Source organism: Ranitomeya variabilis, chromosome 4, assembly GCF_051348905.1.
Source record: "Ranitomeya variabilis isolate aRanVar5 chromosome 4, aRanVar5.hap1, whole genome shotgun sequence".
Classification (NCBI taxonomy): Eukaryota; Metazoa; Chordata; class Amphibia; order Anura; family Dendrobatidae; genus Ranitomeya; species Ranitomeya variabilis.
Window position 1 is genome coordinate 271681947 of NC_135235.1, and position 24968 is coordinate 271706914.

Here is a 24968-nt window from a genome sequence, read left to right on the forward strand (position 1 = left end):
GCGCACTACAAAGGTGTACACAAAATAGTATGGGGTGCAAGTGAGTGATAAATCAAATGAATAATGAGAGAAAAAGCATCACTCCAAATATGCACACCACATACACAAAAATAAGAGACATGATAATAAATCATATATGAAAAAACAAGATTTTTATTGACACACAACACACAATATAAAACATAATTAAAAACAGCAAAGAGCCTTGTCCATACACAATCATATAAATCTGAGTATAAGAGTGAATACTCAACAAAATAGTGTGATGAAGACTACCTGAATGCAAGCCTGTGCAGCTATAGGCAAAAAGGGGTTAATAGAAGCAAGCCAGAGAACAGTCCTTCAGGCTAGCAATATAAAGCCCCCTAGCAACCATGATAGTAACCCACTGGGCAATATAACAAGTCAATACCTAGATGGCAAAAAACTGCACCTATGTGGCTCATGGGATAAAAATACACCAAGCTATCTAGCAAATAAGAGTGACCAAATGGACTCCAACATAAGTCCCAAGGTCACCATGAATATGGTGAGGAGATGCAGCAATACATAATGAAAGACCCCAGAAAATGCTGAGGCCAAGTTACCCAGTGCGAGGTAGCAACCCAAAAGCAGATCCACAGGCAAGCAGGTGGAGAGGACAAGGCCCAGTGCAGCCCCACGCGTATCGCCCTCACTGATAGGGCTTCATCAGGGGAGATGATAGCGTGTGCCTGGACTCTTGTTTAAATATACAACCATTAGTAACATGTTTGATGGCCCACCTGTGAAGCCGCAGTGGAGACACCTGGTGGATGACGACAGAGATGGGGGGAAAAAAAAAACCAAAAAAAAAACCCTCTCCCATTACACATGATGGACACTCAAAGAACATACAAACCCATTCAAACCCCCGTGGGTACACACAGGCTCAAACCAACACACATGTACAAGCAGTCACCACAGTTATTGGAGTTGTTGAGCCCTGCAATTACAGCTAAATGAATAAATAAATAAGTAAATACACAAAATGCATGCAGTGCCATAATAGGCAAATTATAATCATATAATATAATATAAATGTATTATGTAGAAAAAAACATCTTTATTAAATATCAAATACAGCATATCAAAAACAACATATCACAAACATGCACATGCGTATATTATCTATATGTAAAAGGGGACGAATAAAATGCACGTGCCCAAGACTGAGAAGACTGAGGCAGATCCATAACAAACAATCCCCAGGTAAAGCCAAGGTGCCTCGCACCGTGATGGTCCGTTTATAAATGCACTTGTAAAAAGGAAGACTCCAATATGCCAAGAGATGCTAAAATGGGGGAGCACAAAAGGTTAAAGGGAATGATTATACCGCCAAAGGCGGGACCACGATCCCCACGAGTAGAAACCAAGGTGATACCATGTCCAAAAGGGAGGGGGAATAGATGGTTAGAAATAGGGACAAAAAAAAAAAAAAAATAAAAATAAAAAGAATCCTAATCTGGCTAGATCCCATGAGCCAAAAATTATATTAGATTAGTCATTAATTTGCCGGACAAAGAGTAACCCCTACTCCCTGTCCTAACCTGCCATGAGCCAATATGGACAATTATAAAGTGCATTCCATTTGCCATGCAAAAATCCATAGGTAGGGCAGTAAAGAGATGAAAGAGGTGTCCACCTGTTGGGCCACAAGACCACAACCATCCCATTAGGACCAGGAAAAGCATTAGTCCCAAATAACCTCTGTGTACTCCCAATAATATAAACACACACATCTTCCAAAGATCGTCCAGTAGAAAGCCATTCTCCCCGAGGTCCGCTGGGTCCAGTTCAAAAAGAGGTCCAACATGGTTTCCAGAGTCCTTGATGTCATGGTTCGAGCCATATCAAAATTCGTCCATTCCACAACAGCATCCTTAGGATAGAGTAGGAGACAAGCTGAATCTTATCCCAAAAAGCCTGTAAACAGGAGTTCCTCGTTGAGACCTGCCGGGGCAACAGAATCAAGGTTAAAGATCCAATGGGATTCGGAGCGTAGTAAAGAGGGTTTAAATGGACCACCCCTGTTAGAAACCTGGATACGCTCCAAACCCACTACCCTTGTATTGGCCACCCGACCCGCGTGGTGCGTTAAAAAATGGGCCGCCACCGGGGTAAGAACTTTGCCTTTAGAGAGATCACTAGAGGCCAGATTAATTGTGGAAAAGTGTTTTTGCACTCTCCTTCGCAATTCCTGCGACGTTTGACCCACATATACAAGCTGGCAGGGACAAATCAGGGCATAAACGACGCATGTAGTTCTACAATTGATGTAAGATGAGAGCCTGTGCCTATTGCCATCCCGGGGGTTAATGAAAACATCCCTCGTGGTCACCATATGCGAGCAAATGTTGCAGCCCCCACAGGCAAAGGAGCCCCGGAGTCTCAAACCCCGGTTAGTACTTAGGGTCTGCCTCTTATAATGGCTCTTAGACAACAAATCCCTGAAATTGGGGGCTCTCCTGGCTACCAACAAGGGTTGCTCACCGACCACATCCGCAGTGTGAAGGTCCGTTGTCAGGATACCCCAGTGCCTCCGTAGAATACCCCTAATACTACCCCAATCATTGTTAAAACTGGTGATGAACCTTGGTTTGTCATCACGTACCTTAATGGGGGTCTCCAGTAGGGAATCCTGAGTATGAAGTCTAGCCCGTTGGAATGCCGTGGAGATGCTTCTACATGGATAATGTCTCTCTCTGAACCGGTCCGTTAGTTTCTGTGCCTCCACTCGAAAATCCGCATCGGCCGTGCAATTTCTCCTCACCCTAAGGAATTGGCCGATGGGCACACCATCTCTGGTATGTTGTGGGTGGAAGCTCCTGTAGTCAAGTAAGCTATTAGTAGCTGTTGGCTTCCGGAACAGTTTTGTGGAGATGGAACCGCCCTCTTCAATCATCACTTGTAACTCAAGGTAAGTAGCTACGGAGGATGACACTTTATCAGCATTTGTCGTTCTTTGAGTGTACCATCTGGGGCTTTGCTAGTCACGTGTGACGTTGAGTCGCTATATTCCAACATTAGCCACGAGGACGGTATAACGGCGGTTCTGTATTTCTTGGATCTGGTGGAACATTCGGACCGCATGCACGACTCTCTGGTGGTGGACCTTCTTGATTTCATCCTAAGGCATAATTTCTTTCTGTTTGATAGAACATACTACTTACAGACATCGGGAGTGGCCATGGGTGCCAGAAGTGCCCCCGCCCTGGCAAATCTCTTTTTAGGATGGTGGGAGGCCACTGTGGTCTATCCTTCATCGGCTTTCAAGAGCAAGATTGTCCATTGGTCACGATATATCGATGACCTGTTCTTCATCTGGGTGGGCACTATGGAGGAATGTGTTAGTTTTATTGAGTCTTTGAATGTGAATACACATAATATTCTACTCACCCACTCTATGTCATCCTCCGTAGCTACTTACCTTGATTTACAAGTGATGATTGAAGAGGGCGGTTCCATCTCCACAAAACTGTTCCGGAAGCCAACAGCTACTAATAGCTTACTTGACTACAGGAGCTTCCATGTTGTGAACTCTATTTTTGGGCTCCCTCTAGTGGTCACAAGCGGTACTGTGTAGTGTTGTCTTTCTGCAGGTTGGCTTCATCACCTGGTTCGTTATCCTTGGTTGGTTTCCTATTTAACTCACCTGGATACTCAGTTCCTTGCCTGCTATCAATGTATTCAGTGCTCTTCAGATTCCTGGTGACTACCTTGCTCCCAGTCTCTCCAAGACAAGCTAAGTTTTTGTTTGTTCAGTTTCTGATTATCAGCGTTCATCATGTTTTTTGTCCAGCTTGTTAAAATGTGATTTCTTACTTGCTGGTTGCTCTAGGGGACTGAGTTTCTCCCCTCACACCGTTAGTTGGTGTGGGGGTTCTTGAAATCTCAGTGTGGATATTTTGTAAGGGTTTTTTACTGACCGCATAGACCCCTTTTCTATTTTCTGCTATCTAGAATTAGTGGGCCTCTTTTGCTGAATCTGCTTTCACCCCTGTGTATGTGCCTTCCTCTTACCTCACCGTTATTATCTGTTGGGGGCTTCTATATCTTTTGGGAATTATTTCTCTGGAGGCAAGAGAGGTCTTTCTTTCTCTCTAGGGGTAGTTAGTTCCTCAGGCTGGCTCGAGACGTCTAGGATTTTAGACACGTTCACCGGCTGCCTCTAGTGTGGATGGATAGGTTCAGTTTTGCGGTCAGTCCAGTTTTCCACCTCCCTAGAGCTTGTCCTATGTTTAGTCACCTTGCTGGAGTAATTTGTGATCCTCAACCACTAAGGATCATAACAGTATAGCAGGCCCTAAAGTGTTTTTTGCATCGCAGAAGTGGGATTAAAAGAAGACCTGAGTACATTTTTTTTTTTTGTGCTGCAGTCTGTCTAGCTTCTTTCATCCCCTTGAACTCTGAGTGGTTTTGAGCTCAGCTGCAGACATGGATGTTCAGACTCTGACTTCTAGTGTGGATCATCTTGCTGCACGGGTGCAAAATATTCAGGATTTTGTTATTCATAGCCCTATGTCAGAACCAAAGATACCCATTCCTGAGTTGTTTTCTGGAGATAGATCTAGGTTTCAGAATTTTAAGAATAATTGTAAGTTATTTCTATCTCTGAGACCTCGATCCTCTGGTGATTCCGCTCAGCAAGTAAAGATTGTTATCTCCTTGTTGCGTGGCGACCCGCAGGATTGGGCTTTCTCTCTGGCGCCAGGAGATCCTGCATTGCTTAATGTGGATGCGTTTTTTCTGGCTCTTGGATTGCTTTATGAGGAGCCTAATCTTGAGAATCAGGCAGAAAAAGCCTTGCTGGCCCTCTCTCAAGGGCAGGATGAAGCAGAGGTGTATTGTCAAAAATTTCGGAAATGGTCAGTGCTTACTCAATGGAATGAGTGTGCCCTGGCTGCAAATTTCAGAGAAGGTCTTTCTGAAGCCATTAAGGATGTTATGGTGGGGTTCCCCACCCCTACAAGTCTGAGTGATTCTATGGCTTTAGCCATTCAGGTTGATCGGCGTTTGCGGGAGCGCAAATCTGCTCATCCTTTGGCGGTATTTTCTGAACAGGGACCTGAGTCTATGCAATGTGATCGAACCCTGACCAGAATTGAGCGACAAAGTCATAGACGTCAAAATGGGTTGTGCTTTTACTGTGGTGATTCTGCTCATGTTATCTCAGCATGCTCTAAACGCTTAAAAAAGGTTGCTAAACCTGTCACCATTGGTACTATACAGCCTAAATTTATTTTGTCTGTTACTTTGATTTGTTCTTTGTCGTCTTACCCGGTTATGGCTTTTGTGGATTCGGGTGCTGCCCTGAATCTGATGGATTTGTCGTTTGCCAGGCGCTGTGGTTTTGTCCTGGAGCCTTTGGAATTTCCTATTCCTCTGAGGGGAATTGATGCTACGCCATTGGCTGAGAATAAGCCTCAGTATTGGACGCAAATGACCATGTGCATGACTCCCGTACATCAGGAGGTGATTCGCTTTCTAGTTTTGCATAATTTGCATGATGTTGTCGTTTTGGGTCTGCCATGGCTGCAGGCTCATAATCCAGTTTTAGATTGGAAAGCTATGTCTGTGTCAAGTTGGGGTTGTCAGGGAATTCATGGCGATACTCCGTTGGTGTCTATTGCTTCTTCCAGTCCTTCTGAGGTCCCTGAGTTTTTGTCTGACTACCAGGATGTATTTGATGAGCCCAGGTCCAGTGCCCTGCCCCCTCATAGGGATTGTGACTGTGCTATAAATTTAATTCCTGGTAGTAAATTCCCTAAGGGACGACTTTTTAATTTGTCTATACCAGAGCATGCCGCGATGCGGAGTTATATAAAGGAGTCTTTGGAGAAGGGACATATTTGCCCATCCTCTTCCCCTCTTGGTGCAGGATTCTTTTTTGTGGCCAAGAAGGACGGTTCTTTGAGACCGTGTATAGATTATCGCCTTCTGAATAAAATCACAGTCAAATTTCAGTATCCTTTGCCACTATTGTCTGATTTGTTTGCTCGGATTAAGTGTGCCAGTTGGTTCACCAAGATAGATCTCCGTGGTGCGTATAATCTTGTGCGCATTAAGCAGGGAGATGAATGGAAAACAGCATTTAATACGCCCGAAGGCCATTTTGAGTACTTGGTGATGCCTTTTGGACTCTCTAATGCTCCTTCTGTGTTTCAGTCCTTCATGCATGACATTTTCCGAGAATATCTGGATAAATTTATGATTGTTTATCTGGATGACATTTTGGTTTTTTCTGATGATTGGGAGTCCCATGTGAAGCAGGTCAGGATGGTGTTTCAGGTCCTGCGTGCTAATGCTTTATTTGTGAAGGGCTCAAAATGCCTCTTCGGAGTACAGAAGGTCTCCTTTTTGGGTTTTATTTTTTCTCCTTCTACTGTGGAGATGGACCCAGTCAAGGTCCAGGCTATTCATGACTGGACTCAGCCCACGTCTGTTAAGAGTCTTCAGAAGTTCTTGGGTTTTGCTAATTTTTACCGTCGTTTCATCGCTAATTTTTCTGGTGTGGTTAAACCTTTGACGGATTTGACCAAGAAGGGCTCTGATGTGACTAATTGGTCTCCTGCGGCCGTGGAGGCCTTTCGGGAGCTTAAGCACCGGTTTTCTTCAGCTCCAGTCTTATGCCAGCCAGATGTATCTCTCCCCTTCCAGGTCGAGGTTGATGCTTCCGAGATTGGAGCAGGGGCTGTTTTGTCGCAGAGAAGCTCTGAGGGCTCTGTGATGAAGCCGTGTGCTTTCTTTTCAAGAAAGTTTTCGCCTACCGAGCGAAATTATGATGTTGGTAATCGGGAGTTGTTGGCTATGAAGTGGGCATTTGAGGAGTGGCGACATTGGCTCGAAGGAGCTAAACATCGTGTGGTGGTCCTGACTGATCACAAAAATCTGATTTACCTCGAGTCTGCCAAGCGCCTGAATCCTAGACAGGCTCGTTGGTCGTTGTTTTTCTCCCGTTTCAACTTCATGGTCTCATACCTGCCTGGTTCGAAGAACGTGAAGGCTGATGCACTTTCTAGGAGTTTTGTGCCTGACTCTCCGGGAGTTTCTGAGCCGGCTGGTATTCTCAGAGAGGGAGTGATTTTATCTGCCATTTCTCCAGATTTGCGACGAGTGCTGCAGAAATTTCAGGCGGATAGACCTGACCGTTGTCCACCAGAGAGACTGTTTGTCCCGGATAGATGGACCAGCAGAGTTATTTCCGAGGTTCATTCTTCGGTGTTGGCGGGTCATCCTGGGATTTTTGGTACCAGAGATTTGGTGGCTAGGTCCTTCTGGTGGCTTTCCTTGTCGCGGGATGTGCGTTCCTTTGTGCAGTCTTGTGGGATTTGTGCTCGGGCTAAGCCTTGCTGTTCTCGTGCCAGCGGTTTGCTTTTGCCTTTGCCTGTCCCGAAAAGGCCTTGGACGCACATTTCCATGGATTTTATTTCAGATCTGCCAGTATCTCAGAAAATGTCTGTCATCTGGGTGATGTGTGATCGTTTTTCCAAGATGGTCCATTTGGTGCCCTTGCCTAAGCTGCCTTCCTCCTCCGATTTGGTTCCTCTATTTTTTCAGAATGTGGTTCGTTTGCACGGCATTCCTGAAAATATTGTGTCTGATAGAGGATCCCAGTTTGTGTCCAGGTTTTGGCGAACTTTTTGTGCTAAGATGGGCATTGATTTGTCTTTTTCGTCGGCCTTCCATCCTCAGACTAATGGCCAAACCGAGCGAACTAATCAGACGTTGGAGACTTATTTCAGATGTTTTGTTTCTGCTGATCAGGATGATTGGGTGACTTTTTTGCCATTGGCCGAGTTTGCCCTTAATAATCGGGCTAGTTCTGCTACCTTGGTTTCGCCTTTTTTCTGCAATTCTGGTTTCCATCCTCGTTTTTCCTCGGGTCAGGTTGAGTCTTCTGACTGTCCTGGGGTGGATTCTGTGGTGGATAGGTTGCAGCAGATTTGGAGCCATGTGGTGGACAATCTGAAATTGTCACAGGAGAGGGCTCAGCGCTTTGCCAACCGCCGCCGCGGTGTGGGTCCCCGACTTCGTGTTGGGGATTTGGTGTGGCTGTCTTCTCGGTATGTTCCTATGAAGGTTTCATCTCCTAAGTTTAAGCCTCGCTTCATCGGTCCTTATAAGATCTTGGAAATCCTTAACCCGGTGTCTTTTCGTTTGGATCTCCCGGCATCGTTTGCCATCCATAATGTGTTCCATAGGTCTTTGTTGCGGAGGTATGTGGTACCTGTGGTTCCTTCTGTTGAGCCTCCTGCTCCGGTGCTGGTCGAGGGCGAATTGGAGTACGTGGTGGAGAAGATTTTGGATTCTCGTATCTCTAGACGGAGACTTCAGTATCTGGTTAAGTGGAAGGGCTATGGTCAGGAGGATAATTCCTGGGTTGTCGCCTCTGATGTTCGTGCGGCCGATTTGGTTCGTGCCTTCCACGCAGCTCGTCCTGATCGCCCTGGGGGTCTTGATGAGGGTTCGGTGACCCCTCCTCAAGGGGGGGTACTGTTGTGAACTCTATTTTTGGGCTCCCTCTAGTGGTCACAAGCGATACTGTGTAGTGTTGTCTTTCTACAGGTTGGCTTCATCACCTGGTTCGTTATCCTTGGTTGGTTTCCTATTTAACTCACCTGGATACTCAGTTCCTTGCCTGCTATCAATGTATTCAGTGCTCTTCAGATTCCTGGTGACTACCTTGCTCCCAGTCTCTCCAAGACAAGCTAAGTTTTTGTTTGTTCAGTTTCTGATTATCAGCGTTCATCATGTTTTTTGTCCAGCTTGTTAAAATGTGATTTCTTACTTGCTGGTTGCTCTAGGGGACTGAGTTTCTTCCCTCACACCGTTAGTTGGTGTGGGGGTTCTTGAAATCTCAGTGTGGATATTTTGTAAGGGTTTTTTACTGACCGCATAGACCCCTTTTCTATTTTCTGCTATCTAGAATTAGTGGGCCTCTTTTGCTGAATCTGCTTTCACCCCTGTGTATGTGCCTTCCTCTTACCTCACCGTTATTATCTGTTGGGGGCTTCTATATCTTTTGGGAATTATTTCTCTGGAGGCAAGAGAGGTCTTTCTTTCTCTCTAGGGGTAGTTAGTTCCTCAGGCTGGCTCGAGACGTCTAGGATTTTAGACACGTTCACCGGCTGCCTCTAGTGTGGATGGATAGGTTCAGTTTTGCGGTCAGTCCAGTTTTCCACCTCCCTAGAGCTTGTCCTATGTTTAGTCACCTTGCTGGAGTAATTTGTGATCCTCAACCACTAAGGATCATAACACTTCCACCCACAATATACCAGAAATGGTGTGCCCATCGGCCAATTCCTTAGGGTGAGGAGAAATTGCACGGCCGATGCGGATTTTCGAGTGGAGGCACAGAAACTAACGGTCCGGTTCAGAGAGAGACATTATCCACGTAGAAGCATCTCCACGGCATTCCAACGGGCTAGACTTCATACTCAGGATTCCCTATTGGAGACCCCCATTAAGGTACGTGATGACAAACCAAGGTTCATCACCAGTTTTAACAATGATTGGGGTAGTATTAGGGGTATTCTACGGAGGCACTGGGGTATCCTGACAACGGACCTTCACACTGCGGATGTGGTCGGTGAGCAACCCTTGTTGGTAGCCAGGAGAGCCCCCAATTTCAGGGATTTGTTGTCTAAGAGCCATTATAAGAGGCAGACCCTAAGTACTAACCGGGGTTTGAGACTCCGGGGCTCCTTTGCCTGTGGGGGCTGCAACATTTGCTCGCATATGGTGACCACGAGGGATGTTTTCGTTAACCCCCGGGATGGCAATAGGCACAGGCTCTCATCTTACATCAATTGTAGAACCACATGCGTCGTTTATGCCCTGATTTGTCCCTGCCAGCTTGTATATGTGGGTCAAACGTCGCAGGAATTGCGAAGGAGAGTGCAAAAACACTTTTCCACAATTAATCTGGCCTCTAGTGATCTCTCTAAAGGCAAAGTTCTTACCCCGGTGGCGGCCCATTTTTTAACGCACCACGCGGGTCGGGTGGCCAATACAAGGGTAGTGGGTTTGGAGCGTATCCAGGTTTCTAACAGGGGTGGTCCATTTAAACCCTCTTTACTACGCTCCGAATCCCGTTGGATCTTTAACCTTGGTTCTGTTGCCCCGGCAGGTCTCAACGAGGAGCTCCTGTTTACAGGCTTTTTGGGATAAGATTCAGCTTGTCTCCTACTCTATCCTAAGGATGCTGTTGTGGAATGGATGAATTTTGGTATGGCTCGAACCATGACATCAAGGACTCTGGAAACCATGTTGGACCTCTTTTTGAACTGGACCCAGCGGACCTCGGGGAGAATGGCTTTCTACTGGACGATCTTTGGAAGATGTGTATGTTTATATTATTGGGAGTACACAGAGGTTATTTGGGACTATTGCTTTTTCTGGACCTAATGGGATGGTTGTGGTCTTGTGGCCCAACAGTTGGTCACCTCTTTCATCTCTTTACTGCCCTACCTATGGATTTTTGCATGGCAAACTGAATGCACTTTATAATTGTTCATATTGGCTCATGGCAGGTTAGGACAGGGAGTAGGGGTTACTCTTTGTCCGGCAAATTAATGACTAATCTAATATAATTTTTGGCTCATGGGATCTAGCCAGATTAGGATTCTTTTTTTTTTTTTTTGTCCCTATTTCTAACCATCTATTCCCCCTCCCTTTTGGACATGGTATCACCTTGGTTTCTACTCGTGGGGATCATGGTCCCGCCTTTGGCGGTATAATCATTCCCTTTAACCTTTTGTGCTCCCCCATTTTAGCATCTCTTGGCATATTGGAGTCTTCCTTTTTACAAGTGCATTTATAAATGGACCATCACGGTGCGAGGCACCTTGGCTTTACCTGGGGATTGTTTGTTATGGATCTGCCTCAGTCTTCCCAGTCTTGGGCACGTGCATTTTATTCATCCCCTTTTACATATAGATAATATACGCATGTGCATGTTTGTGATATGTTGTTTTTGATATGCTGTATTTGATATTTAATAAAGATGTTTTTTTCTACATAATACATTTATATTATATTATATGATTATAATTTGCCTATTATGGCACTGCATGCATTTTGTGTATTTACTTATTTATTTATTCATTTAGCTGTAATTGCAGGGCTCAACAACTCCAATAACTGTGGTGACTGCTTGTACATGTGTGTTGGTTTGAGCCTGTGTGTACCCCCGGGGGTTTGAATGGGTTTGTATGTTCTTTGAGTGTCCATCATGTGTAATGGGAGAGGTTTTTTTTATTTTTCCCCCATCTCTGTCGTCATCCACCAGGTGTCTCCACTGCGGCTTCACAGGTGGGCCATCAAACATGTTACTAATGGTTGTATATTTAAACAAGAGTCCAGGCACACGCTATCATCTCCCCTGATGAAGCCCTATCAGTGAGGGCGATACGCGTGGGGCTGCACTGGGCCTTGTCCTCTCCACCTGCTTGCCTGTGGATCTGCTTTTGGGTTGCTACCTCGCACTGGGTAACTTGGCCTCAGCATTTTCTGGGGTCTTTCATTATGTATTGCTGCATCTCCTCACCATATATATGGTGACCTTGGGACTTATGTTGGAGTCCATTTGGTCACTCTTATTTGCTAGATAGCTTGGTGTATTTTTATCCCATGAGCCACATAGGTGCAGTTTTTTGCCATCTAGGTATTGACTTGTTATATTGCCCAGTGGGTTACTATCATGGTTGCTAGGGGGCTTTATATTGCTAGCCTGAAGGACTATTCTCTGGCTTGCTTCTATTAACCCCTTTTTGCCTATAGCTGCACAGGCTTGCATTCAGGTAGTCTTCATCACACTATTTTGTTGAGTATTCACTCTTATACTCAGATTTATATGATTGTGTATGGACAAGGCTCTTTGCTGTTTTTAATTATGTTTTATATTGTGTGTTGTGTGTCAATAAAAATCTTGTTTTTTCATATATGATTTTTTATCATGTCTCTTATTTTTGTGTATGTGGTGTGCATATTTGGAGTGATGCTTTTTCTCTCATTATACAGATGCCACACACAGCACTGGCACAGAGGCAGAATTGCCAATCTTTATCTCCCACTATTTTTTTTTTTCCTGGGAGAATTAAAAAAAAAATGGCCCAGTATTACACACTAGGTTTTCTGTGGCACACAATGAGAGACAGATGCCACACACAGCACTGGCACAGAGGCAGAATTGCCAATCTTTGCCTCCCACTATTTATTTATTTTTTCCTGGGAGAATTAAAAAAAAAAATGGCCCAGTATTACACACTAGGTTTTCTGTGGCACACAATGAGAGACAGATGCCACACACAGCACTGGCACTGAGGCAGAATTGCCAATCTTTATCTCCCACTATTTATTTATTTTTTCCTGGGAGAATAAAAAAAAAATAATGGCCCAGTATTACAAACTAGGTTTTATGTGGCACACAATGAGAGACAGATGCCACACACAGCACTGGCACAGAGGCAGAATTGCCAAATTGCCAATCTTTATCTCCCACTATTTATTTTTTTGTTCCTGGGAGAATTAAAAAAAAATGGGCCAGTATTACACACTAGGTTTTCTGTGGCACACAATGAGAGACAGATGCCACACACAGCACTGGCACAGAGGCAGAATTGCCATTCTGTATCTCCCACTATTTATTTATTTTTTCCTGGGAGAATTAAAAAAAAATGGCCCAGTATTACACACTAGGTTTTCTGTGGCACACAATGAGAGACAGATGCCACACACAGCACTGGCACAGAGGCAGAATTGCCAATCTTTATATCCCACTATTTATTTTTTTTTCCTGGGAGAATTAAAAAAAAATGGCCCAGTATTACACACTAGGTTTTCTGTGGCACACAATGAGAGACAGATGCCACACACAGCACTGGCACAGAGGCAGAATTGCCAATCTTTATCTCCCACTATTTATTTTTTTCTTCCTGGGATAATTAAAAAAAAATGGCCCAGTATTACACACTACGTTTTCTGTGGCACACAATGAGAGACAGATGCCACACACAGCACTGGCACAGAGGCAGAATTGCCAATCTTTATCTCCCACTATTTATTTTTTTTTTCCTGGGAGAATTAAAAAAAAAATGGCGCAGTATTACACACTAGGTTTTCTGTGGCACACAATGAGAGACAGATGCCACACACAGCACTGGCACAGAGGCAGAATTGCCAATCTTTATCTCCCACTATTTATTTTTTTTCTTCCTGGGAGAATTTAAAAAAAAATGGCCCAGTATTACACACTAGGTTTTCTGTGGCACACAATGAGAGACAGATGCCACACACAGCACTGGCACAGAGGCAGAATTGCCAAATTGCCAATCTTTATCTCCCACTATTTATTTTTTTGTTCCTGGGAGAATTAAAAAAAAAATGGCCCAGTATTACACACTAGGTTTTCTGTGGCACACAATGAGAGACAGATGCCACACACAGCACTGGCACAGAGGCAGAATTGCCAATCTTTATCTCCTACTATTTATTTATTTTTTCCTGGGAGAATTAAAAAAAATGGCCCAGTATTACACACTAGGTTTTCTGTGGCATACAATGAGAGACAGATGCCACACAGCACTGGCACAGAGGCAGAATTGCCAATCTTTATCTCCCACTATTTATTTATTTTTTCCTGGGAGAATTAAAAAAAAAAATTGCCCAGTATTACTAGGTTTTCTGTGGCACACAATGAGAGACAGATGCCACACACAGCACTGGCACAGAGGCAGAATTGCCAAATTGCCAATCTTTATCTCCCACTATTTATTTTTTTGTTCCTGGGAGAATTAAAAAAAAATGGCCCAGTATTACACACTAGGTTTTCTGTGGCACACTATGAGAGACAGATGCCACACACAGCACTGGCACAGAGGCAGAATTGCCAATCTTTATCTCCCACTATTCATTTTTTTGTTCCTGGGAGAATGTAAAAAAAATGGCCCAGTATTACACACTAGGTTTTCTGTGGCACACAATGAGAGACATATGCCACACACAGCACTGGCACAGAGGCAGAATTGCCAATCTTTATATCCCACTATTTATTTATTTTTTACTGGGAGAATTAAAAAAAAAAATGGCCCAGTATTACACACTAGGTTTTCTGTGGCACACAATGAGAGACAGATGCCACACACAGCACTGGCACAGAGGCAGAATTGCCAATCTTTATCTCCCACTATTTATTTATTTTTTTCCTGGGAGAATTTAAAAAAAAATGGCCCAGTATTACACACTAGGTTTTCTGTGGCACACAATGAGAGACAGATGCCACACACAGCACTGGCACAGAGGCAGAATTGCCAATCTTTATCTCCCACTATTTATTTTTTTCTTCCTGGGAGAATTAAAAAAACAAATGGCCCAGTATTACACACTAGGTTTTCTGTGGCACACAATGAGAGACAGATGCCACACACAGCACTGGCACAGAGGCAGAATTGCCAATCTTTATCTCCCACTATTCTTTTTTTCCTGGGAGAATTAAAAAAAAAATGGCCCAGTATTACACACTAGGTTTTCTGTGGCACACAATGAGAGACAGATGCCACACACAGCACTGGCACAGAGGCAGAATTGCCAATCTTTATCTCCCACTATTTATTTTTTTCTTCCTGGGAGAATTAAAAAAACAAATGGCCCAGTATTACACACTAGGTTTTCTGTGGCACACAATGAGAGACAGATGCCACACACAGCACTGGCACAGAGGCAGAATTGCCAAATTGCCAATCTTTATTTCCCACTATTTATTTTTTTGTTCCTGGGAGAATTTAAAAAAAAATGGCCCAGTATTACACACTAGGTTTTCTGTGGCACACAATGAGAGACAGATGCCACACACAGCACTGGCACAGAGGCAGAATTGCCAAATTGCCAATCTTTATCTCCCACTATTTATTTTTTTGTTCCTGGGAGAATTAAAAAAAAAATGGCCCAGTATTACACACTAGGTTTTCTGTGGCACACAATGAGAGACAGATGCCACACACAGCACTGGCACAGAGGCAGAATTGCCAATCTTTATCTCCCACTATTTATTTATTTTTTCCTGGGAGAATTAAAAAAAAAAAATGGCCCAGTATTACACACTAGGTTTTCTGTGGCACACAATGAGAGACAGATGCCACACACAGCACTGGCACAGAGGCAGAATTGCCAATCTTTATCTCCCACTATTTATTTATTTTTTCCTGGGAGAATTAAAAAAAAAATGGCCCAGTATTACACACTAGGTTTTCTGTGGCACACAATGAGAGACAGATGCCACACACAGCACTGGCACAGAGGCAGAATTGCCAAATTGCCAATCTTTATCTCCCACTATTTATTTTTTTGTTCTTGGGAGAATTAAAAAAAATGGCCCAGTATTACACACTAGGTTTTCTGTGGCACACAATGAGAGACAGATGCCACACACAGCACTGGCACAGAGGTAGAATTGCCAAATTGCCAATCTTTATCTCCCACTATTTATTTTTTTGTTCCTGGGAGAATTAAAAAAAAATGGCCCAGTATTACACACTAGGTTTTCTGTGGCACACAATGAGAGACAGATGCCACACACAGCAATGGCACAGAGGCAGAATTGCCAAATTGCCAATCTATATCTCCCACTATTTATGTTTTTGTTCCTGGGAGAATTAAAAAAAAAATGGCCCAGTATTACACACTAGGTTTTCTGTGGCACACAATGAGAGACAGATGCCACACACAGCACTGGCACAGAGGCAGAATTGCCAATCTTTATCTCCCACTATTTATTTTTTTGTTCCTGGGAGAATTTTAAAAAAAATGGCCCAGTATTACACACTAGGTTTTCTGTGGCACACAGTGAGAGACAGATGCCACACACAGCACTGGCACAGAGGCAGAATTGCCAAATTGCCAATCTTTATCTCCCACTATTTTTTTTTTATTTATGGGAGAATTGGCAAGAAATCAGGCCCACTGTTAGACTATATGTTTTCTGTGCCAGAAAATGAGACACAGATGCCACACACAGGACTGCCACTGATGCAGATTTGCCAATTTTAATCTGCACCCTTTTTTTTTTCTTCAAGGAGACTAGTGAATAAATCTGGGCCACTGTATTAGAGTATATTTTATGTGGCAGAAAGTGGCTTGAAGAGATATAACGAAAAAAAAAAAAAAGGGACTGTCCTACAATTACTATCTCCCTGCAGTAATCTCAGAAAACTATGGCAGGCAGCTATAAAAAGGACTGCTGCACACAAAAGTGTGGACAAAGAAACAAGATAGCTGTGCAGAAAGGAAGGAGCAACAGGATTTGTGCTTTGAAAAAAGCAGTTGGTTTGCACAGCGGCGTACAAAGAGCAATGCAGCTATCAGGGAGCCTTCTAGGGCAGCCCAATGAGCTACAGCGCTGAGGGAAAAAAAAAGTAGCCTCCACTGTCCCTGCAAACAAAAGGTGGTGTTGACAGTGGAAATCGCTACAGCACAAGCGGTTTGGGGGTTAATGTACCCTGCCTAACGCTATCCCTGCTTCTGAAGAAGCGGCAGCATCCTCTCCCTATGCTCAGATCAGCAGCAGTAAGATGGCGGTCGGTGGGAACGCCCCTTTATAGCCCCTGTGACGCCGCAGAAAGCAAGCCAATCACTGCCATGCTCTTCTCTAAGATGGTGGGTACCAGGACCTATGCCATCACGCTGCCCACACTCTGCATCCACCTTCATTGGCTGAGAAATGGCAGTTTTCGCGTCATTGAAACGCAACTTTGGCGCGAAAGTCGCGTACCGCGTGGCCGACCCCACACAGGGATCGGGTCGGGTTTCATGAAACCCGACTTTGCCAAAAGTCGGCGACTTATGAAAATGACCGATCCGTTTCGCTCAACCCTATTGCTGGATACTCCTGTGGAGTCAACAGGGTTCCGCGTTCCTTAGTTGCCAAGGTCTCAGCTGCTGACTCGGGGCGTCCTCAGGCGCGGGCACTATAGCCACCGAGGGTCAGAGTGAGATCTGGCACAGCGTCTCTGTGAAGTAACTGAGTTCGCTTCTACCGCCATAAAGGGCCGCCATTTGCCAGCAGCAGGTCCTCTCCTGCACAGTGGACCCTGGGCTGCAAACGCACGGAATAATATCTCTCAATTTACTCGGTGCGTTCCGCCAGCCCTAAAACCTACCACATCACCACACATAATCCCGCTCCCCCATGACATTACCAAAGATAATCCCGCCCCCACCACTTTTCCACACCTAATCCCGCCCCCACACCACATTACCACACATAATCCCGCCCCCCACCAGATTACCACACACAATCCGCACCACATCACCACACACAATCCCGCCCCCCCACCACATCACCACACATAATCCCGCCCCCCACCCCATTACCACACACAATCCCGCCCCCCACCCCATTACCACACACAATCCCGCCCCCCACCACATCACCACACATAATCCTGCCCCCCACCACATCACCACACATAATCCCACCCCCCACCAGATCACCACACAATCCTGCCCCCCACATTACCACACATAATCCCGCCCGCCACCACACTACTACACATAATCCCGCCCCCACACCACATTACCACACATAATCCCGCCCCCCACCACATTACCACAAATAATCCCGCCCCCCACCACATTACCACACATAATCCCGCCACAACCACATCACCACACATAATCCCGCCCCCCACAACATTGCCACACAATCTCGCCCCCCACCACATCACCACATAATCTTGCCCCCACCACATTATCACAGATAATCCCACCCCCCACCACATTACCACAGATAATCCCGCCCCCACCACATTACCACACATAATCCCGCCCCCCACGACATTACCACAGATAATCCCGCCCCCACCACATCACCACACATAATCCCGCCCCCCACCACATCACCACACATAATCCCACCCCCCACTACATCACCACACATAATTACACCCCCCACCACATCACCACACATAATCCCGCCCCACCACATTACAACACATAATCCTGCCCCCCCACCACATTACCACACATAATCCCGCCCCCACACAATATTACCACACATAATCCCGCCCCCCACCACATCACCACACATAATCCCACCCCCACCACATCACCACACATAATCCCGCCCCCCACCACGTTAACACACATAATCCCGCCCCCACCACATCACCACACATTATCCTGCCCCCACCACATCACCACACATAATCCCACCCCTCCACCACATCACCACACATAATCCCACCCCCACCACATTACCACAGATAATCCCGCCCCTCACCACATTACCACAGATAATCCCGTCCCTCCACAACATTACCACACATAATCTCGCCTCCCACCACATCACCACACATAATCCCGCCCCTCCACATCACCACACATAATCCCACCCCCACCACATTACCACAGATAATCCCGTCCCCCCACATCACCACACATAATCCCGCCCCCCACCACATTACCACAGATAATCCTGCCCCCCCACATTACCACACATAATCCCGCCCCCCACCACATTACCACACAAAATCCCACCCCCCACATCACCACACATAATTACACCCCCCACCACATCACCACACATAATCCCACCCCCCACCACATCACCACACATAATCCTGCCCCCCACCACATCACCACACATAATCCCGCTCCCCCACGACATTACCACAGATAATCCCACCCCCACCACATCACCACACATAATCCTGCCCCCACATCACCACACATAATCCTGCCCCCACCACATCACCACACATAATCCCACCCCCCACCACATCACCACACATAATCCCGCTCCCCCACGACATTACCACAGATAATCCCACCCCCATCACATCACCACACATAATCCCGCCCCCACCACACATAATCCCACCACATCACCACACATAATTACACCCCCACCACATCACCACACATAATCCTGCCCCCACCACATCACCACACATAATCCCGCCCCCCACCACACATAATCCCACCACATCACCACACATAATTACACCCCCCACTACATCACCACACATAATCCCGCCCCCCACCACATCACTACACATAATCCCGCCCCCCACCACATCACCACACATAATCCCACCCCCACCACATCACCACACAATCCTGCCCCCCACCACATTACCACACATAATCCCGCCCGCCACCACACTACCACACATAATCCCGCCCCCACACCACATTACCACACATAATCCCGCCCCCACCACATTACCACAAATAATCCCGCCCCCACCACATTACCACACATAATCCCGCCCCAACCACATCACCACAGATAATCCCGCCCCCACCACATTACCACACATAATCTTGCCCCACCACATTACCACACATAAATCACCCCCCACACATTACCACAGATAATACCGCCCCCCCATGATGATACCACAGATAATCCCGCCCCCCACCACCACATCACCACACATAATCCCACCTCCACCACATCACCACACATAATCCCATCCCCAACCACATCACCACACATAATCCCACCCCCCACCAAATCACCACACATAATTACACCCCCGCCACATCACCACACATAATCCCGAGACCCCCCACCTCATCACCACACATAATCCCGCCCCCCCACCACATTACAACACATAATCCTTCCCCCACCACATTACCACAGATAATCCCGCCCCCACCACATTACCACAGATAATTCCGCCCCCACTACATTACCACTCATAATCCCACCCCCACCACATTACCACACAAAATCCCGCCCCTCCACCACATCACCACACATAATCCCTCCCCCCACCACATTACCACAGAATCACACCCCCCACCACATTACCACAGAATCACACCCCCCACCACATTACCACACATAATCCCGCCCCCCCACATTACCACACGAGGCTCCGTCCCCACACATTACCACACGAGGCTCCGTCCCCACACATTACCACACGAGGCTCCGTCCCCACACATTACCACACGAGGTTCCGTCCCCACACACTACCACATGAGGCTCCGTCCTCACACATTATCACACGAGGCTCCGTCCCTCCACATTACCACACGAGGCTCCATCCCCACACATTACCACAATGCTCCGTCCACACACATTACCACATGAGGCTCCGTCCCCACACATTACCACACGAGGCTCCCTCCACACACATTACCGCATGAGGCTCTGTCCCCCACACATTACCGCATGAGGCTCTGCCCCCCCACATAACCACACGAGGCTCCGTCCCCGCACATTACCACACGAGGCTCCGACCCCACACATTACCACACGATGCTTCGTCCCCCCACATTACCACACGAAGATCTGTCCCCACACATTACCACACGAGGCTCCGTTCCCACACATTACCACACGAGGCTCCATCCCTTCACATTACCACATGAGGCTCCGTCCCCCCACATTACCACACGAAGCGTCCCCACACATTACGACACGAGGCTCCGTCCCCACACATTACCACACGAGGCTCTGTCCACACACATTACCGCATGAGGCTCTGTCCCCCACACATTACCGCATGAGGCTCTGCCCCCCAACATAACCACACGAGGCTCCGTCCCCGCACATTACCACACGAGGCTCCGTTCCCACACATTACCACACGAGGCTCCATCCCTTCACATTACCACACGAGGCTCCGTCCCCCCACATTACCACACGAAGCGTCCCCACACATTACCACACGAGGCTCCGTCCCCACACATTACCACACGAGGCTCCGTCCACACACATTACCGCACGAGGCTCTGTCCCCCACACATTACCGCATGAGGCTCTGCCGCCCCACATAACCACACGAGGCTCCGTCCCTGCACATTACCACACGAGGCTCTGTCCCCACACATTACCACACAATGCATCGTCCCCCCACATTACCACACGAAGATCCATCCCCACACATTACCACACGAGGCTCCATCCCTTCACATTACCACACGAGGCTCCGTCCCCCCACATTACCACACGAAGCGTCCCCACACATTACCACACGAGGCTCCGTCCCCACACATTACCGCACGAGGCTCCGTCCCCACACATTACCACACGAGGCTCCGTCCCCCTACATTACCACACAAGGCTGCGTTCCCCCACATTACCACACGAGGCTCCGTACCCACACATTACCACACGAGGCTTTGTCCCCACACATTACCACACGAAGCTCCTCCCACCACATTACCACACGAGGCTCCATCCCCACACATTACCACACGAGGCTCCGTCCCCACACATTACCACACGAGGCTCCTCCCCCCCACATTACCACTCGCAGCACTTCCTTTCTATGTAATTCAACCACTTCAGCCAAGGTAAACGTACATTTAATTGCATAATCACCAGCAGCGTTAATTAGATAGCAATGAGCGTGACAAGCGTTAGCTGGCTGGAAACAGCTAGTTCTTTCAATAAAATCAGTACCAAACTCAGCAATAACATAGGACTTGGATTCAGTTTTAGAATCATGTGTTGTTTGAACTCTGACAGTTTTATTGATGAAATGTTCCAATTGTAATTACTAGAAACCAAATATTTATTGCATAATGTGGGCGTTGGAGTCATCGCATCAGAAAAGACAAATGAAAAACTTTACGATCACAAAGCAAAGTCGAAAAGTTTGCAGTTATTTCTACTCAGATCGGAGAACGCAGAGGAGCAGAGGTAAGAGACACTAAGACATTACAGAAGCTTCAGAGCTCACAAGGGCTTCCAAAAGAAACCTTTTAATTGTCAAAGTCAATGTATAAGTTGTTTCTACAGGATAAGGGGATCGTTGCAACCTCAAACCGTGTAGGTTTTTCTTCTGATCTCTGAGTCAATTTGTTTGAAACTTTTTGTAGAATTGTGATGGTTCTGGACCACCCAGGAGGAGATCAAATCAACTCCCAGAGATATAGACTAGTGGTGAGGATTCACCTTCGTGCCTTTCTGCAGTACTGACAAGGGTTCATTAATTAATATATTAATATTGTATATATCAAACTTTGCCATCAAAGGCATAAATTAATCTTTTCACCATCCTATAGTGAGTAGAATGTTTTTCCTGTGGTTTTTTTTTTGGGGGGGAAGGGGGACTGACTTTATATGGGAAAGGGAATGGTGTCATTTAAAACTACGCTTTATATGACTACATGACAGTAAAAAAAGGTATGGCAAAAATTGGCCATAGCTGGAAGTGGTTAAAGGAGTTGTTTAAGATGAGAAAAAGAAATTGTCAAATAGCTGTATTTGTAAAATCCTGAGAAAATAGAAGTTAAAAAATATATGTATGTTCGCATATGGCGTTTTTGCAGAATATTTTATCTGCGGCAAACACGCTGCATTTTACCATTCCAGCAAATTGAATGAAGATTCTAAAGTCTCATTGTTAGGCGCCAGGATTCTCCCGCTGCACAGGGTAGATCCCAAGCCTTGCCTGAATCTGCCCTCTCCCATCCAGCTTTGGCCGCTGCGGGTGCTTCTGAGCTTCTGAGCATAGACGTCAGTCCCAGCGTCTTGCTCAGGCTCATGCTATTCATCTGGTTACTACTGGCTCTTCAGTCAAGTTATGGAAACCAGTGGTAGGCAGCAACGAGCAAACGCTTTGGAGACTAAGTCCAGAAATCACCCTACTGAGCATACTCGTGATGTGGCGACATCCAATTGGTGGTTGATCGTCAGCTGCTCTGGTGATGTGGCAGCTCCGGATTGGTTCACAGGCAAGGTCCTGTCCAACTGGACTTGAGCTATGTATAAAAGGATCTCAGAGGCACACGCCGCTGCACTAGTATCAACCTCTTTCCATGTGAGAATGAGACATTGTAACTGTAGCGCCCCCACTGCCGCAGGGCCGAAGGGTACCCGGTACCGGGCCTCTGAGTCTCTGCTCTGGGGTTGTCACGGTGGCTAGGCCCGGTCCGTGACCCTGCTGAGGGGTGCACAGTAATAGATGGGGATGGTGGTGGTAGTGCGGTGCAGTAAATAACGAGGACACCAGGTTGCAGTCTCTTTACCTCTTTACTGAAGGTCTCTGGGTCCTCAGTCCGGAATAAGGTTCACCAGGCTGCGCAAGTCCGGCCGGTCCAATGGCACCTCTAGAGTTCTCTTTGCAGGTGGAAATCTGTGCCTTCCTGCTAGCGCTATGTGTTGTGGTCCTCCCCTGCTGTGCTTACGGGATAGTCCCCACAACTGTTGTGTCTGTTTCTCGTGTTCCCTCACAACTTGTTCGGATGATGTTCTTCTCCTCCGTCCCTCCCGGTGTTATGGTTGGGACGGCACCCGTGTGACGAGTAGGCTCGGAGCTCTTCCGGGACTCTAGAGTCGCCCCTCTCCTAGTGTGCCCCCCATGTCTTCATAGGTGATATATGTGAGACAGCCCGCCTATGACTGACTGTCCTGCCGTTGGTTTGAAGTATTGCTTGGAGCTAGATATAGAAATACTTCCTCGGTGTTCCGGCCGCCGGCTGTGCGCCTCAGTAGGATGTTGCCTCGGTCTTACAGCACGACTCCTACTGGTATTCCCCTTCTTGCTTTGATCTCGTTTCTCACTCAGCGCAATATATCTCGCTTCTGATCCTTTCTTAGGGCACCGCCGCTATGCTGAGCAGGCACGGTCCCGTGACTTTCTCTCTGTTTGCCAGGCCTCTGTCAGGATCCCAAATCTGACAGGGACCCTACCGAATCTTCCCCCACAACACCCTCTGCCACAAGGTGTTGCCTGGTTCCAACCCAGTCAGCTCTCTCACTAACTTCCTGCCTGACCCCCAGTTTACCCACACGGTGAGGAGTGGCCTAATAAATAGCACCCTTAGCTCCCCCTGGAGGCCCGACTGTGAAATGTATTGGTGTATGTGATACCTGGTCAGATGAACTCCTTCAGTGCCATCAGACGTACCATAGCCCCCCTTAGCGGCGGAGCCACAGTACTGCAACGACCAGGACTCTGGGGCGCTGCACTCCCCCCCGGTTAAATCCAGTACTCCGGGACTGGGAAGAAAACAACAATGCATGTCAGCAAAAAGACATACAATTTTTGTGAGTGCAATAACAATAAGCATACTTGAACAGAGCTTCCCTTTATGGGAGGTGAGAACACTTGAACGTTACAAACATGGTTAAATACTTTTAAATAACTTTTCTTACCCAACCGGGTATTCTACTAAGTGCAAAATTTTTAAACATTAATTCAACATTGCCTTTAAGGATGTACACTCTGAATCCACTAAAGACCTTCTTATAACACATTATAAGGCTTAAGCAACTGTGCTACATTCTCCTACTTTACGTCTGCAGGACCGCCTGTCCTAAACGCTCCAGACCTACTGCCTCTCCTTTCTATTACAGGACCGCCACATTCTGCCCGGGCCTACTGTCCTTCCACTACTATACACAGTATAGAACATATTTTTCTTTCAGTTTGAGATCACTGAGCCATCTCTATATGGCTCCTAAGAGGACTCACCACTAACCCCTACGGGTTCACTTCCTGTCCTCATTCTTCTATCAACATCATTAAACATTTCTTACAATTAACTCGTTGGTTACATTTAACTTTTACATATCAACATCATTACTTCTTCTTTTAGAGCATCATCATTCCTTAAGTGCTATCAATGAACATCCCCTTTAAGAGGGGACCAAGTCTCTATGAGGTAGTGCAACTTCTCAAGCTGCAAGTCCGTATGCAGCAAGGACTCCGGTGCAAGTTCCAAGAACCGTATCTTCGCAAAGAGTCCGTCTTTTATACAAAACCAGTAGAGAGCACCTTTAAGAAGGTGCAAACTATATACAAGGAGTTTGTATCATGCACTGTTCATGATCCAGCAGTTCTTTGTAAACTTGGGTAAACAAGGAGCAAAGGAAAATAAAAACAAAAATAAAAGCAATAGGGATCCCGGGTAAACTAAGGGATCCCTTTAAGAATAACCCAGGTCGGGTATTAGTAGCAAAAAGCAGGGAAACAAACAGTTAA

At 46.4% G+C, this 24968-nt stretch overlaps 1 protein-coding gene across 3 annotated transcripts in view; it reads left to right on the forward strand.

Annotated features, from left to right (window-relative positions):
* The window catches only part of LOC143764412 (nicotinamide N-methyltransferase-like), a 146513-nt gene that overhangs the window by 47731 nt on the left and 73814 nt on the right, over nt 1-24968 (forward strand). Inside the window, exon 1 of one of the 3 annotated variants that reach the window (XM_077249943.1) lies at nt 21519-21679. The exons of 1 other annotated variant lie outside the window; for it this stretch is intronic. In XM_077249943.1, coding sequence (XP_077106058.1) covers nt 21562-21679 — 118 coding nt within the window. In that variant the 5' untranslated portion in view covers nt 21519-21561. Of the gene's footprint in view, nt 1-21518; nt 21680-24968 lie in introns of those variants that run through there. One more of the 3 variants, XM_077249939.1, reaches the window with a different exon arrangement.